Below are 12,787 nucleotides of genomic sequence, written 5' to 3'. Positions count from 1 at the left end.
AGAGTTGGAGGGAGAAATGATGCACTCCACTCCCTGCGGCGCCCACCTCTCCCTGACACCCGGGCTCCAAGGACACCCGGGCTCTAACGTAACCCCGGAAGAGGGGCAGGCAGTCGGCCCTAACGACCCCCTCCACGGCCCGCTGCCTGGACCTGTTGATGGCCAGTTTGGCCAGGCCCAGGAGCAGACCCACGAGGAGGTCCTCGGACCTGCCCTCCCTCCTCCGTACCGGGTGCCCGAAGATCAGGAGCGTGGGACTGAAGTGCAGCCAGAAACAGAGGAGAAGGTTTTTGAGGAAATCAAAAAGGGAGTGCAAACGCCCACACCCAATGTATACATGGTCCACGGACTCCACAGCGCCACAGAACAAGCAGTTGGGCTGGGAGTCCGTGAACCACCGCAATCTGCGGTTGCAGGGGACTGCTGCGTGCAGCACCCTCCACCCCAGATCCCCGAGAGAAAGGGGGAGGACTCCCGCGTAGAGAGCCCTCCACTGGGGATCTCCACCGCCCGGTGGCAAATGGGCACGCCAAGGCGTGTCCGGACGGTGGATGAGGGAGAAGAGGTGGACGGTGTGCAGCAGCAGTCGATACAGGGCCCTCCTTTTTATGTCCCTAAAAGCAACAAAATTAAAATTCCGGAGGCGGCTCAGGTTGTGGGGCACAGGCTCCCGCGGGAAGTACGGGACCTTGGGGCCAATGTGAAATTCCGTCCGGGCCGGGGTGAGCGCGGACGGGATCCCACCACACACCTGAGCGTCCTCCAACCGGTGCACTACGTCGGGTCCGAGCACCGCCGTTTTAAGGCGTCGGATGGCGGTGGCCACGTACCGGACGTCTACCGCTGCCCTGCTAGCTATGTCCTGCGGCAGCGTCCAGCCCAGGCCCCCGGCACCCAGCACGTCCCCGACCCTGGTCGCCCTCGCCGCCACGGCCCTCCCCTCCGACAGCCACTCGAACCCGCGAGTACGGAGGTGCGGATTCCTGAGCAACGGCTCCCTGACGACAGCCGCTACTCCAGCCGGAGGGTAGGCGCGACGCGATTCGACCATGTTCCAGACAGTGATCAGGTCCTGGTAAAAGACAGGCAGCACCTTGAGGGCGACCTCCAAACCGTCACGGTCGACGAACAGGAGCTGCGTGTCGTAGTTGAGGTTACGCACCTGGCGGAAAAAATACGTCGCCAGGACGCACCACCTAGGAGGAGGCTCGACGTAAAGGTATCGCCGCAAGGTCTGAAGGCGGAACGTCGCGACCTGGGTGCGGACGCACACCAGCGACTGACCGCCCTCCTCGATAGGGAGACTCAGAACCTGCGCGGCGACCCAGTGCATCTTTTTGTCCCAGAAGAAGTCGACCAACGTTCTCTGGATGTCAGCGACAAAGCCAGGAGGAGGGACCAAAGTGACCAGCCGGTACCACAGCATGGCGGCCACCAGCTGGTTTATGACCAGCACTCGACTCCTGTAAGATAGCACACGGAGCAGTCCTGTCCAGCGGCCTAGGCGAGCTGAGACTTTGGCCTCCAGCTCCTGCCAGTTGGCCGGCCAGGATTCCTCAGCCGGGCTGAGGTAGACCCCCAGGTAGAGGAGATGGGTGGTGCTCCAGCTGAACCCCCGTAACTCCTCCGGCAGAGAGTCCACCCGCCACGGACCGACCAGTAGTCCGGAACACTTGGCCCAGTTGATCCTGGCGGAGGACGCCGCCGAGTACACGGCCTGGCACTCGCGCATCCTCCCCAGATCAGCCGGGTCGGTGAAAGTGAGGAGCACGTCGTCGGCGTAGGCCGAGAGGACCACCCCCGTGCCCGCGCCGCGCAGAACCAGTCCCGACAACCTCCTCCGCAAGAGGCGCAGGAAAGGCTCCACGCACAGGGAATACAGCTGGCCGGACAGGGGGCAGCCTTGACGCACTCCTCTCCCGAAGCGAAGGGGCGCCGTCAGGGACCCGTTAACTTTAACCAGACACTCTGCGGCGGCGTACAAAAGTCGGATCCGGGCGACGAACCGCGTCCCGAACCCGAACGCCCGCAGAGTCCCGAGCAGGTACTCGTGATCGACCCTGTCGAACGCCTTCTCCTGGTCGAGAGACAGGAAGGCGCTCGGCAGACCAGCCCGTCGACAGAAATGGATCAGGTCCCGGACCAGATGGACGTTGTCGTGTATCCTCCGGCCCGGGACCGTGTAGGACTGGTCCGGGTGAATCATGTGGGCCAGCACGGAAGCCAGGCGAGAAGACAACACCCTGGCGAAGATTTTGTAGTCCGTGCTGAGGAGGGAGACCGGACGCCAGTTCTTTAAGGAACGAAGGTCCCCCTTCTTCGGCAGCAGGACGATGACCGCCCTGCGCCAAGAAAGGGGCAGCTGTCCGGCATTTAGACACTCCCCCAGGACCTGTGCGTAGTCGTTCCCCAGGACGTCCCAGAACGCCCTGAAGAACTCCACAGTCAGCCCGTCCAGCCCCGGGGTTTTGCCCCTCGAGAGCCGGTCGAGGGCGCCGGTCAGCTCCTCTAAAGTGACGGGAGCGTCGAGCCTTCCGGCGTCCTCCGGGCTGAGCTGCGGCAGGTCCTCCCACAGAACTCTGCGAGCGTCCTCGCTGGACGGATCCGGAGAGAACAGAGCCGTGTAATAGTTCCGGACGTGGGCCCTGACTCCCTCCGGATCCGAGACGAGGGACCCGTCGTCGGCCAGCAGCACAAGGAGCTGCTGACGGGTGCCGCGCCTTTTTTCCAGCGAGTAGAAGAAGGGGGAGCCGCGGTCCAGGTCCTGCAGGAGCTGGATCCGCGACCTCACGTACGCGCCCCGAGCCCCGACGAGCTGCAGGTCCCGGAGCGCGGCCTTCTTCTCTTCGTACACCCCGCGCAGGGCCGGGTCCGCGTCGGGCTGACCGAGGCGTGACTCCAGGTCGAGCATCTCCCTCTCCAACTCCACGATCCTGGATTTCCACCTCTTGGTCGACCCCCTCGCGTACTCCTGACAGAAGACGCGGACGTGAGCCTTGCCCACGTCCCACCATAGCCTCAGGGAGGGGAAGCTTCCCCGCTTCCTTCTCCAGCCGGCCCAGAAACGACGAAACGAGTCCCGGAACCGCTCGTCCTCCAGCAGCAGGTTGTTAAAGTGTGATAACTATTTACTTTGTTTAACAGTCGTTAATATTGTGAACATTGGCAGGTTTCCATGGCATTACCTATCCCCATTGGAAAAATGTATATGAATTGGGTGTTATGAATTACAGTCATACAGCACAGAAAAACGAGAAACACAAAGAAGTAAAAGACACCTACCATTCACCTTAGTTTGGTCTCAGGGTCAGCGTGGACTAGTTAGATAGAAGGGTCCATTTCCATCCTATATGATTATGACTCTAAGTAAATGTCTATTTGATTTAGTTGAACGGGCTAAGTTCAGGATTGCGACAAACATGAATCAAAAGTGTTTTGATTTCATCAGTGCTCAACTTGTGTGTTAGTATATGAAGTACAATTGTGCAGCTCAAAGACCTCATTGGCTACAGTCCAAGTGTTTATGAAACTGGGCCTGGCAATTCATTTCAATGCAAGGGGCCTAACAGAAAACTGCATTCATTTCAATGCAAGGGGCCTAACAGGGAAGGCAGATGAACTGAGGGACATAAGACTGGGATATCATGGTCAATACAGAGACATGGCTCAGTGATGGATAGGACTGGCAGCTTAATGTTCCAGAATATAAATGCTTTGGAAGGATAGAAAATGGTGGTGCTGGTTGGGTGGAGGGGCAAGCCAGAAGGGGGGATTCCTGGGAATATACCAGGAAAAAGTTATTTGGGTGAAAATGAGAAATAAGAAAGGGATGATCACCTTATTGGAATTGTATAATAGACCCTCCAATAGTCAGCAGGAAATTGAAAAACAAATTTGTAAGGAGATCTCACTTATCTATAAGAATAATAGGGTGGTAATGGTAGGGTATTTTAACTTTCCTGATACACATTTAACAAGAAAAAGGCCTGATTCAGTATATAGATGTAACAACGAGAGAAGGTGCAAAACTTGAACTACTCTTGCAAAATAAGGTAGGGCAAGTAACTGAGGTGTAAGTGGGGGAGCACTTTGGACCCAACGGCCATAATTCTATTAGTTTTAAAATAGCGATGGAAAAGGATAGACTGGATCTAAAAGTTGAAGTTCTAAATTGGAGGAAAGCTAATTTTGCTGGTGTTAGGCATGAGCTTTCAAAAGTTGATTACAGGCAGATGTTTGCAGGTAAAAGGGATAGCTGGAAATTAGGAAACCTTCAAAAATGAGATAACAAGGGCCCAGAGACAACATATTTCTGTTGGTGTGAAAAGCAAGGCAAGTAGATGTAGGGAATGCTGGATGATTAGAGAAATTGAGGTTTGAGTTAAGAAAAAGTAGTAAACATAGGTATGACAGCAGAGATCAAGTGAATCCTTAGAAGAGTATAAAGTCAGTATACTTAAGAGGGAAATCAGGAGGATAAGAAGAGGACATGAAATAGCTTTGGCAAATAGGGTTAAGGAGAATCCAAAGGGATTTTATAAATACATTAAGGACAAAGGGGTAACAAGGGAGAGAATAGGACCCCTCAAAGTTGAGCAAGGCAGCCTATATGTGGAGTTGCAGGAGATGAGGAAGATACTAACATGAGTATTTTGCATCAGGATTTACTGTGGAGAAGGACACAGAAGATAGAGAATATGGGGAAGTAGATGGTAACATCTTGAAAATAGTCCATATTACAGGGAAGTGGTGCTGGATGTCTTGAAACACATAAAAGTGGATAAATCCCCAGAACCTGATCAGGTGTACCCTAGAACGTTAGGAAGCTAGGGAAGTGGTTGCTGGGCCCCCTGCTGAAATATTTGGATCATTGCTAGTCACAAGTGAGGTGCCGGAAGACTGGAGGTTGGCTATTGTGGTGTCACTGTTTAAGAAAAGCAATAATGAAAAGCCAGGAAACTATCAACTGCTGAGACTGACATCGGTGGTGGGCAATTTGTTGGAGGGAATCCTGATGGACAAGATTTATATGTATTTGGATAGGCAAGGATAGGGATAGTCAACATTGCTTAATGCGTGGGAAATGATGTCTCACTAACTTGGCTGAGTTTTTTGAAGAGGTAATGAGGAGGATTGATGAGGGCAGAGCAGTGGACGTGATCTATATGGACTTCAGTAAAGCGTTCGACAAGGTTCCCCATGGGAAATTGGTTAGCAAGGTTAGATCTCATGGAATACAAGGAGAATTCGCCATATGGATATTGAACTGGCTCAAAGATTGAAGACAGAGGGTGGTGGTGGAGGGTTTTACATAAATTCATGCAGTTTTTGAGCAAAGTACAATGTAACCCTGCAAGTACAAATTCACCCCATAAAATATGTGTGTGCATGTGGGTCTTTGTCTGTCTGTGTGTGTCTGTCTGTCTGTCTGGGTTGGGGGTTGAGAGTGTGAGAAAGTGTATGTATGTGTGTGGTGAGTGCAGAGTGTCTTAAGTCTGTGAGAGGGTACATGTGGGAGTGTGTGTGCCTGTAAGGGTGTGTGTGCATGTCTGTGTGCACGTGTGTGTGTGGGGTGCAATGGTGGTCACCTGTAATGTGACATGAACCCAAGGTCCCGGTTGAGGCCCTCCCTATGGGTACCGAACTTAGCTATCAGCCTCTGCTTGGCCACTTTTCTCTGCTGCCTGTCCCGAAGTCCACCTTGGAGGATAGTCACCTGAAGGTCCGAGGCTGAATGTCCTGGACCACTGAAGTGTTCTCCAACTGGGAGGGAACACTCCTGTCTGTTGATTGTTGTGCGGTGCCCATTCATCCGTTGTTGTAGCCTTTGCTCGGTTTTCCCAATGTACCATGCCTCCGGTACACGTCTTGCAGCACCTACCGTGACAGGGTTGTATGGCCCTGTATGTCAGAGTGTGGACATAGATACCACCATTATACACGGGGACACCTCCCACCTTGTACATGTGACTTAGCCAACGTTATCTATCTTATACGTTGCAGGTAAGGATGCCCTGAGACATGGTACATTAGGGAAACCGAGCAAAGGCTACGATAACGGATGAATGGGCACCGCACAACAATCAACAGACAGGATGGTTCCCTCCCAGTTGGGGAGCACTTCAGTGGTCCAGGACATTCAGTCTCGGACCTTCGGGTGACCATCCTCCAATGTGGACTTCGGGACAGGCAGCAGAGAAAAGTGGCCGAGCAGAGGCTGATAGCTAAGTTCGGTACCCATAGGGAGGGCCTCAACCGGGACCTTGGGTTCATGTCACACTACAGGTGACCACCATTGCACCACACACACACACACACACACACACACACACACACACACACACACACGTGCACACAGACATCCACACACACCCTTACAGATACACACACTCCCACATGTACCCTCTCACAGACTTAAGACACTCTGCACTCACCACACACACACATACACTTTCTCACACTCTCAACCCCCAACCCAGACAGACACACACACACAGACAGACAAAGACCCACATGCACACATATATTTTGTGGGGTGAATTTGTACTTGCAGAGTTACATTGTACTTTGCTCAAAAACTGCATGAATTTATGTAAAACTCTGTTATCTCACTTTTCAGATTAGAATCAATCTAAACATCATGGCATAGACAGAGAACACAGGGGGCTAACACCTTCAACATATTGTCTAGCTCTCACCATTGTTAACAGCTAACCCGAGAATACAACTTTTAAAAAAAAGGGTTTTGTGATTTACACATGAAAGAAGTGAAACTATCACTGTATTCTAACAGATGAAAGGCTTAACAGACAATCAATTTTTCAATGTATAATTTCAGTTACATCACACTGTAAATTTTTGCTATAAATTCTGTGTGTTAGAATTCAGCCCTCCACTATCACCTGGTGAAGGAGCGTCACTCCGAAAGCTAGTGTGCTTCCAATTAAACCTGTTGGACTATAACCTGGTGTTGTGTGACTTTTAACTTAGACCAATACTGTTATCTTTCTTTGTAAATCACTAAAAACATTGGTTAATGTAAATATTTTATTAGACTTGAAATTAATGATTGATTGACGTAATTTGGTGACCTCGTGCAATTCATTCAACTGGGTATTTTTATTTCTGTATGAAGTGTCTTTTAGCGCTAAAGCAACAGAGTTCTCAGGCCAAAAGTGACTCTAACTGAGGGTTGCTGTCTGCATTCAGATTATAATCTCCTACGAAACACCTGCCTCCTGCCTTTACTGACAGCTGCTCCCAATCTCTGGAATTTTGCATTTCCCACTCATCCTCCAACCCCAAGGTAAACCTATCAGATTATCCATGGCTGTTGTCAAACATCACTGCCAAATAATGCAACATTTTGTTCACTTCAGACAAAGAGATCTTTCTGAACTGATGAAAAACTCTAAATGAATGTAAAATAAACTTAACAGGAGCCTGAAATAATAAAGCAACTTACCTGCACCTTTGATGTGATTGCCCTAAATATCATTCGTGATGCTTTCATACCAGTTAGCATCATGCTATGCTGTGAGCTTAAGTGATGCACTGGGCATTCAAAAATTGTTCATTTGAGTCCTGTGCTCTTAACTGAAACATGAATCAAATTTTCAAGATTTTAAAATAGCTGCAAAGATCATTCCTGACCTTGGCGCAAACATCTTAAAATTGAAATGGCAGGCAATTTTTACCAGCTACATTGACTTTTAATTCTGCAGTTAATAGACAAACAAAAAAAAAGGATTTGTAGCCAATTTTCCACCATCTACAAGGCACAAGTCAGGAATGTGTTACAATCCTTTATGTGTTGCTGAAGTGTCATTAACATAAGAAGCTTGACACCATCCAGAACAAAGCAGCCCATTTCACTGGCACCAAATCTACCACTTTCAACATTCATTACTTCCAACAATAACACAGTAGAAGTAATGTGTACTGTAACAATTTCCCAAAGCATCCCAGACCGTACCTTCTAAACCAATGAACTCCACCATCTAGAGGAACAAGGACAGCTGATACATAGGGGCACCACCACTTGCAAGTTCTACATCAAGCCATTTACTTTCCTGACTTTTTCTAGATTGCAGAGTCCTATTGTCACTGAGTAAAAACCTTAAAACTCTCTCCCAAACAGCATCATGTGTGTACCTACTTACACTCTGCAGTGGTACAAGAAAGTAGTTCAACATCACTTTTACAAGTATAATTAAGATGGACAATACACATTTCCCTAGTTTGTGATATTAACATGCTGTGAAAGAATTAAAAGAAAAATGAACAAGTAAAATTGTACAAAATGAAAGAAACAACTTTATTTCAATAAAGAAAAAAATGAGGAAAAGTCAAGAAATCTGCCTGAACAGTTGATGGCTATGATTTCAATATTAAAGGACACCAACAGAAAACATAGAATAGATGCAGGAGAGACCTGGGTCACAAAGCATGGTGCAGATTGCTGGACTGGACAGATTTATGGTTGGGGCAGGTGTGGTGGTTCTACTACAGAAAGGAGTTAAGATCACCACTGAGGTGGTAGCTCAGAAGCCAAAGTTGACTCGCTGTTTAAAATTCTTTTGAGATGTTGTCTAGTTGTTTAGTTACATTTTACACACCCAGCCCTCACTCTCGTCATTCTACAGCCCTGTCAACTTATGCTAATTCACCCATATTCAACATCTGCAAGCCTCAGGAATCATGTTCAGTTGAAATAAAATAAAATTCACAAAATGTATACAGCTTCACAAGATTAAATAAAAATTCTATTCATGAAAACCTATTCAAACCTCTCAAATTTCACTGCATTAAATTTCTTATAAAACAAACATCTCTCCTGCTGCGAAACTAATTACAAAACAGTATGTTTAAATATTCATAGAGAGCTCTTAGAGAAATATCAATATGCAGCTATTGACAGCAATTGAAAGCTTTTATTTAAAACTCTCAACAGCATGAACTTATCATTTTATCTTCACTTTTTGAAGGGCTATGGATTTAAATTAGATCATGTCATAACTGTTAGATATATTGCACCTGTTCCACAAATTCATGACTTCCACACAGCCAATTAAAGGCCCTGCTACAATCAAAATGAAATCTGATTGAACTCAGCACTAAGTTCAAATCTCCCTCATACATGAATCACACCCTGACACCTCCCTCCTCCTGGCAAAAATTACATCTGTTAGAAACAAGGACAAGATTGCAAAATCTAGGTTTCACCAGCCATTGGGAAGAAATCTCAATGTGTGTGTCTACGTTAAAAAGTCAAGACTTTAAACTGTATGGTCATTGAATAATCAAGACAATATAAATCCAAACATAAAATTGTAAATCAGGCAAATTTTATTTTTGTTACACAAATAAAATGAAAACCTAAAATATTAAATAACTTTCTGGCTCTTGGAATATATTTTCAATTTTATCTCTTTGTGATAATGTGCAATGTATATAGAAAAAATATAAAACATATACAAGCTAACCTGAAATGTTCATAAGTGGTAAATGCTAACCATAATTATTACAGGCTCCAATGTTCTGCAGTTTAACATGCTACTTATATATGCACAAAAGGAGCAACAGTCCTGCTACCACTTCCAGCAGAGAATGACGCAGGGCAAACATTAGGCCAGTAACAAAATGAATATTTGACGTGTAGTCAAACTCTCAAAAATGCAGAATTGTGTTCATTAAGAAACATAACTTGTTACAGAGATTTGCGATGCACTTTACCAATCATGACTTGGCCTGTCACATTTAAGAACTAGCACAGTGAGGTATTAATACCAAGTTAAAATATCTAAGGTCTCATGTTAAACATCATTTATGTAATTCCAAGATCAGCAAATGACCCACAAAGAAAATCTCTCATCTTGCCTGGTGAATCCAAATACGAATTACCATTATGGTATCTTTTCTGCTGTCAACACTGCAGATGCATGCTTACAAGCCTGAAAGAAAAATGAGTTTCAGAAAACAGTACTATTAATTAGTGGTATACAGTTCAGATTGATGTTTTAAAACAGGTCCCCCAGTTATTAAAATCTGAAAGCAATGTCATATTTTGAATTGTCTCAGATTATAATTTTCTTTAAAATCACTGAACACATGACTACAAAACGAAAAGGTTCCCAGATTTTAAGTTTTTTTTTCTTTTCAAGACTATATTGAAATTAAAAAGGTTAAAATCCAAACAGGTCAGTTGTTGAAGCAAGTAATTTGTAACAAAAAAAAATCAGTGTAGAGAAGGGATTAGCAATTCAGAAAAAACAGTTTAGTTCAAGCAAGTGGAAGTGTAGTAACTTCAAGAAGACAACCCACAGGAGGGTGCAAACAACACAATAATTGCAGAATTTGCTGGCACACTTTGCCACATATTTCAGAAGCCCCTTCTTTTTCCAGACCTAAGCAGATCACCAATATTTGGGGCGTCACGGTGGCTCAGTGGTTAGCACTGTTGCCTCGCAGCATCAGAGACCCAGGTCCAATTTCTGCTTTGGGTCAATGTCTGTGTGCAGTTTTCACATTCTCCCTGGGTCTGCGTGGGTTTCCTCTGGGTGCTCCAGTTTCCTCCCACAGTCCAAAGATGTGCAGGTTAGATGAATTGGTTATGCTAAATTGCCCTTAGTGTTAGGTGCATTAGTCAGAGGGAAATGGGTCAAGGTGGGTTACTCTGCGGAGGGTTGGTGTAGATTTGTTGGATCGAAGGGTCTGTTTCCACACTGTAGGGAAGCTAATCTAATTTTAATATCCTTCTCAAATCCAAGGTGAATTCAAATTTTGAAAAGCCCAAAAGGACTTGGATTTATATAGCGTCTTCATGACACACAGGGTAGCCCCTGTATGAAATACAACAGCTAATTTCCATCTCATTAAACTCAACATGAGATCTTTCATACCCATCTGTAGACAGACAGGACCTCGGTATGGTACTTCATTCAATGGCGACACCTCCAAAAGCACTACCTGCTCCTTCATGATTATGTCAAAAGTTACAAAACTAATGAAAGTATGATATATTGTTTACTGTGCTTAAGTTGAGCTCCATAAGATCTGGAAAGGAGTCATAGGCGTGGCAGTGTGTCTGCATGTGTGTGTGTCTGTGTGCGCGTCAGTAACAGGAGTGGGGCACAGAATGAAAGTTGCACATTAATTGAAAGCTCAGGGACATGGTTGGAGACTGGAGTATACATTAACAACAAGAATGGACTTATTTGAAAGAACATGCACATTTTTAATAAGTCACTTACATTTTTCTCTTCCACTGTTAGAAAGCCATTCACTGCCACTATCTGATACTGCTTATGTTTCATATTTCCAATAAACCTACGAATCATTTTCAGATTGACTGCAGTAATATCACGATGCAAAAGCTTCTGCATTTCTTGGTTGCCAGGATCAAAAATCAAAAGGCAAAGTGTTCCATTCTTCCTTTCTTCTATGCCTATAATGGTTCGACTGTGACCTGAAGTTTCAAAGAATTATAAATTATTCTATTTCAAAGCAATGAAGCTAATTCAATTCAATTCAGATTAATGACAAAATAAAAACAAAATCTTTCAGCAATAGATTCAAACACATTTAAAATAATATTTTACATTGTTAAAATTGTTTAAGCTTTTGTTCACTTGGCTACTTATTTCACCACTTTTATAAAATCAGCTTCATTACATACTGCCAGATTAGTTTGCAACATTTCTTTATATTTTCCATACATGAGCTTCAAATTATTCATAATTTATGACTTAATACAATATCAATACAAACCTTGCCAAATGAATAGCTGCTAGGATCTGGACTTTTAAAAATATTTCCTTATGATGGCAGGGAAAGGGTTGGGCATGACTGAAGGCTAATAAATCAACGAAAGTTTAACCATCCCATACAATACTGCACTGTAAGTGTTTATGAAAGTCAACTTATCTAACTGTTTTGCTAACAAAAACATTCATTCTAAAAACAAACTGCAGCTGCAAAGACCTGCATTTATCTATTGCTTTTAAATATTGTACTATTTTGTGTTCTCATTATTTGTTTATCATTCTTCTTTGTTCAAACTGTGCACATTAGTATGACAGCACAGCACTTTTTGCCTTTTACAGAAGGCAGAAAATCTCTTAAATGATTTTACATCGATTATACAGCAAACCTTTTATTGACCGGCACCTATGAGACCAGGAATGAGCAAGTTGATCAAATATTCTGGACAATCAAGAGGTCAATGTCATCGCTGTAAAAACACACACTAAGTCATAGAACCGTAATGCAGGGAGTGTACACATCAACGTTACACTTTTAACAAGAACACAACTTTGCCTTAAATAAAATGTATTGGCAGACAGCCTTCTCACTCACACCCTCAACTGACTGCTTGGGCATTGTGGTATTTGAGGAGAAATTGATTCGAAATTGAATCAACTGTTGATACTTCGTGTGGCCATTTCTTGGAACAAGATATTTACACTGAGAGAAATTAAACTATTAAATTCACCAAATTAATACAGTAAACTTTGCATTATTTGAGGTATAGATTTCTTGCCAGTTTATCAAGCGTGCTGGTTCAGAATATGCAGGTTAACCAATTTGCTGTGTACCATTGTTATGGGTTTGCTGCTAATGTTGGCCACTGCGCAGTACTTATGAATTTACAGGCATTTTATTATTTATCATTGACTTGGTAAAGGAAACTGCCTATTTGCCATGAAACAAACTAAGAAAATGATGAGAGGAAGCTTGTACTGCAACATGCACTTAACAATCAATGTTGGATAAAAGTCAGATTAGG

General features: G+C 44.9%; 1 protein-coding gene across 5 annotated transcripts in view; it reads right to left on the bottom strand.

Moving 5' to 3' along the window:
- Positions 1 to 9,325: 9,325 nt before the first annotated feature.
- Positions 9,326 to 12,787, bottom strand: part of zufsp (zinc finger containing ubiquitin peptidase 1) — a 50,301-nt gene continuing 46,839 nt past the window's right edge. For all 5 annotated transcript variants that reach the window (XM_072555381.1, XM_072555374.1, XM_072555364.1 and 2 more), the window contains 2 exons: positions 11,253 to 11,467; positions 9,326 to 9,953 (listed from right to left, as the gene is read on the bottom strand). In XM_072555381.1, coding sequence (XP_072411482.1) covers positions 9,906 to 9,953; positions 11,253 to 11,467 — 263 coding nt within the window. In that variant the 3' untranslated portion in view covers positions 9,326 to 9,905. The remainder of the gene's footprint in view (positions 9,954 to 11,252; positions 11,468 to 12,787) is intronic.

The sequence above is a fragment of the Chiloscyllium punctatum genome, chromosome 3 (genome assembly GCF_047496795.1).
Source record: "Chiloscyllium punctatum isolate Juve2018m chromosome 3, sChiPun1.3, whole genome shotgun sequence".
In the NCBI taxonomy this organism is placed as follows: domain Eukaryota; kingdom Metazoa; phylum Chordata; class Chondrichthyes; order Orectolobiformes; family Hemiscylliidae; genus Chiloscyllium; species Chiloscyllium punctatum.
This window is presented reverse-complemented; position numbering and strand designations above follow the sequence as displayed.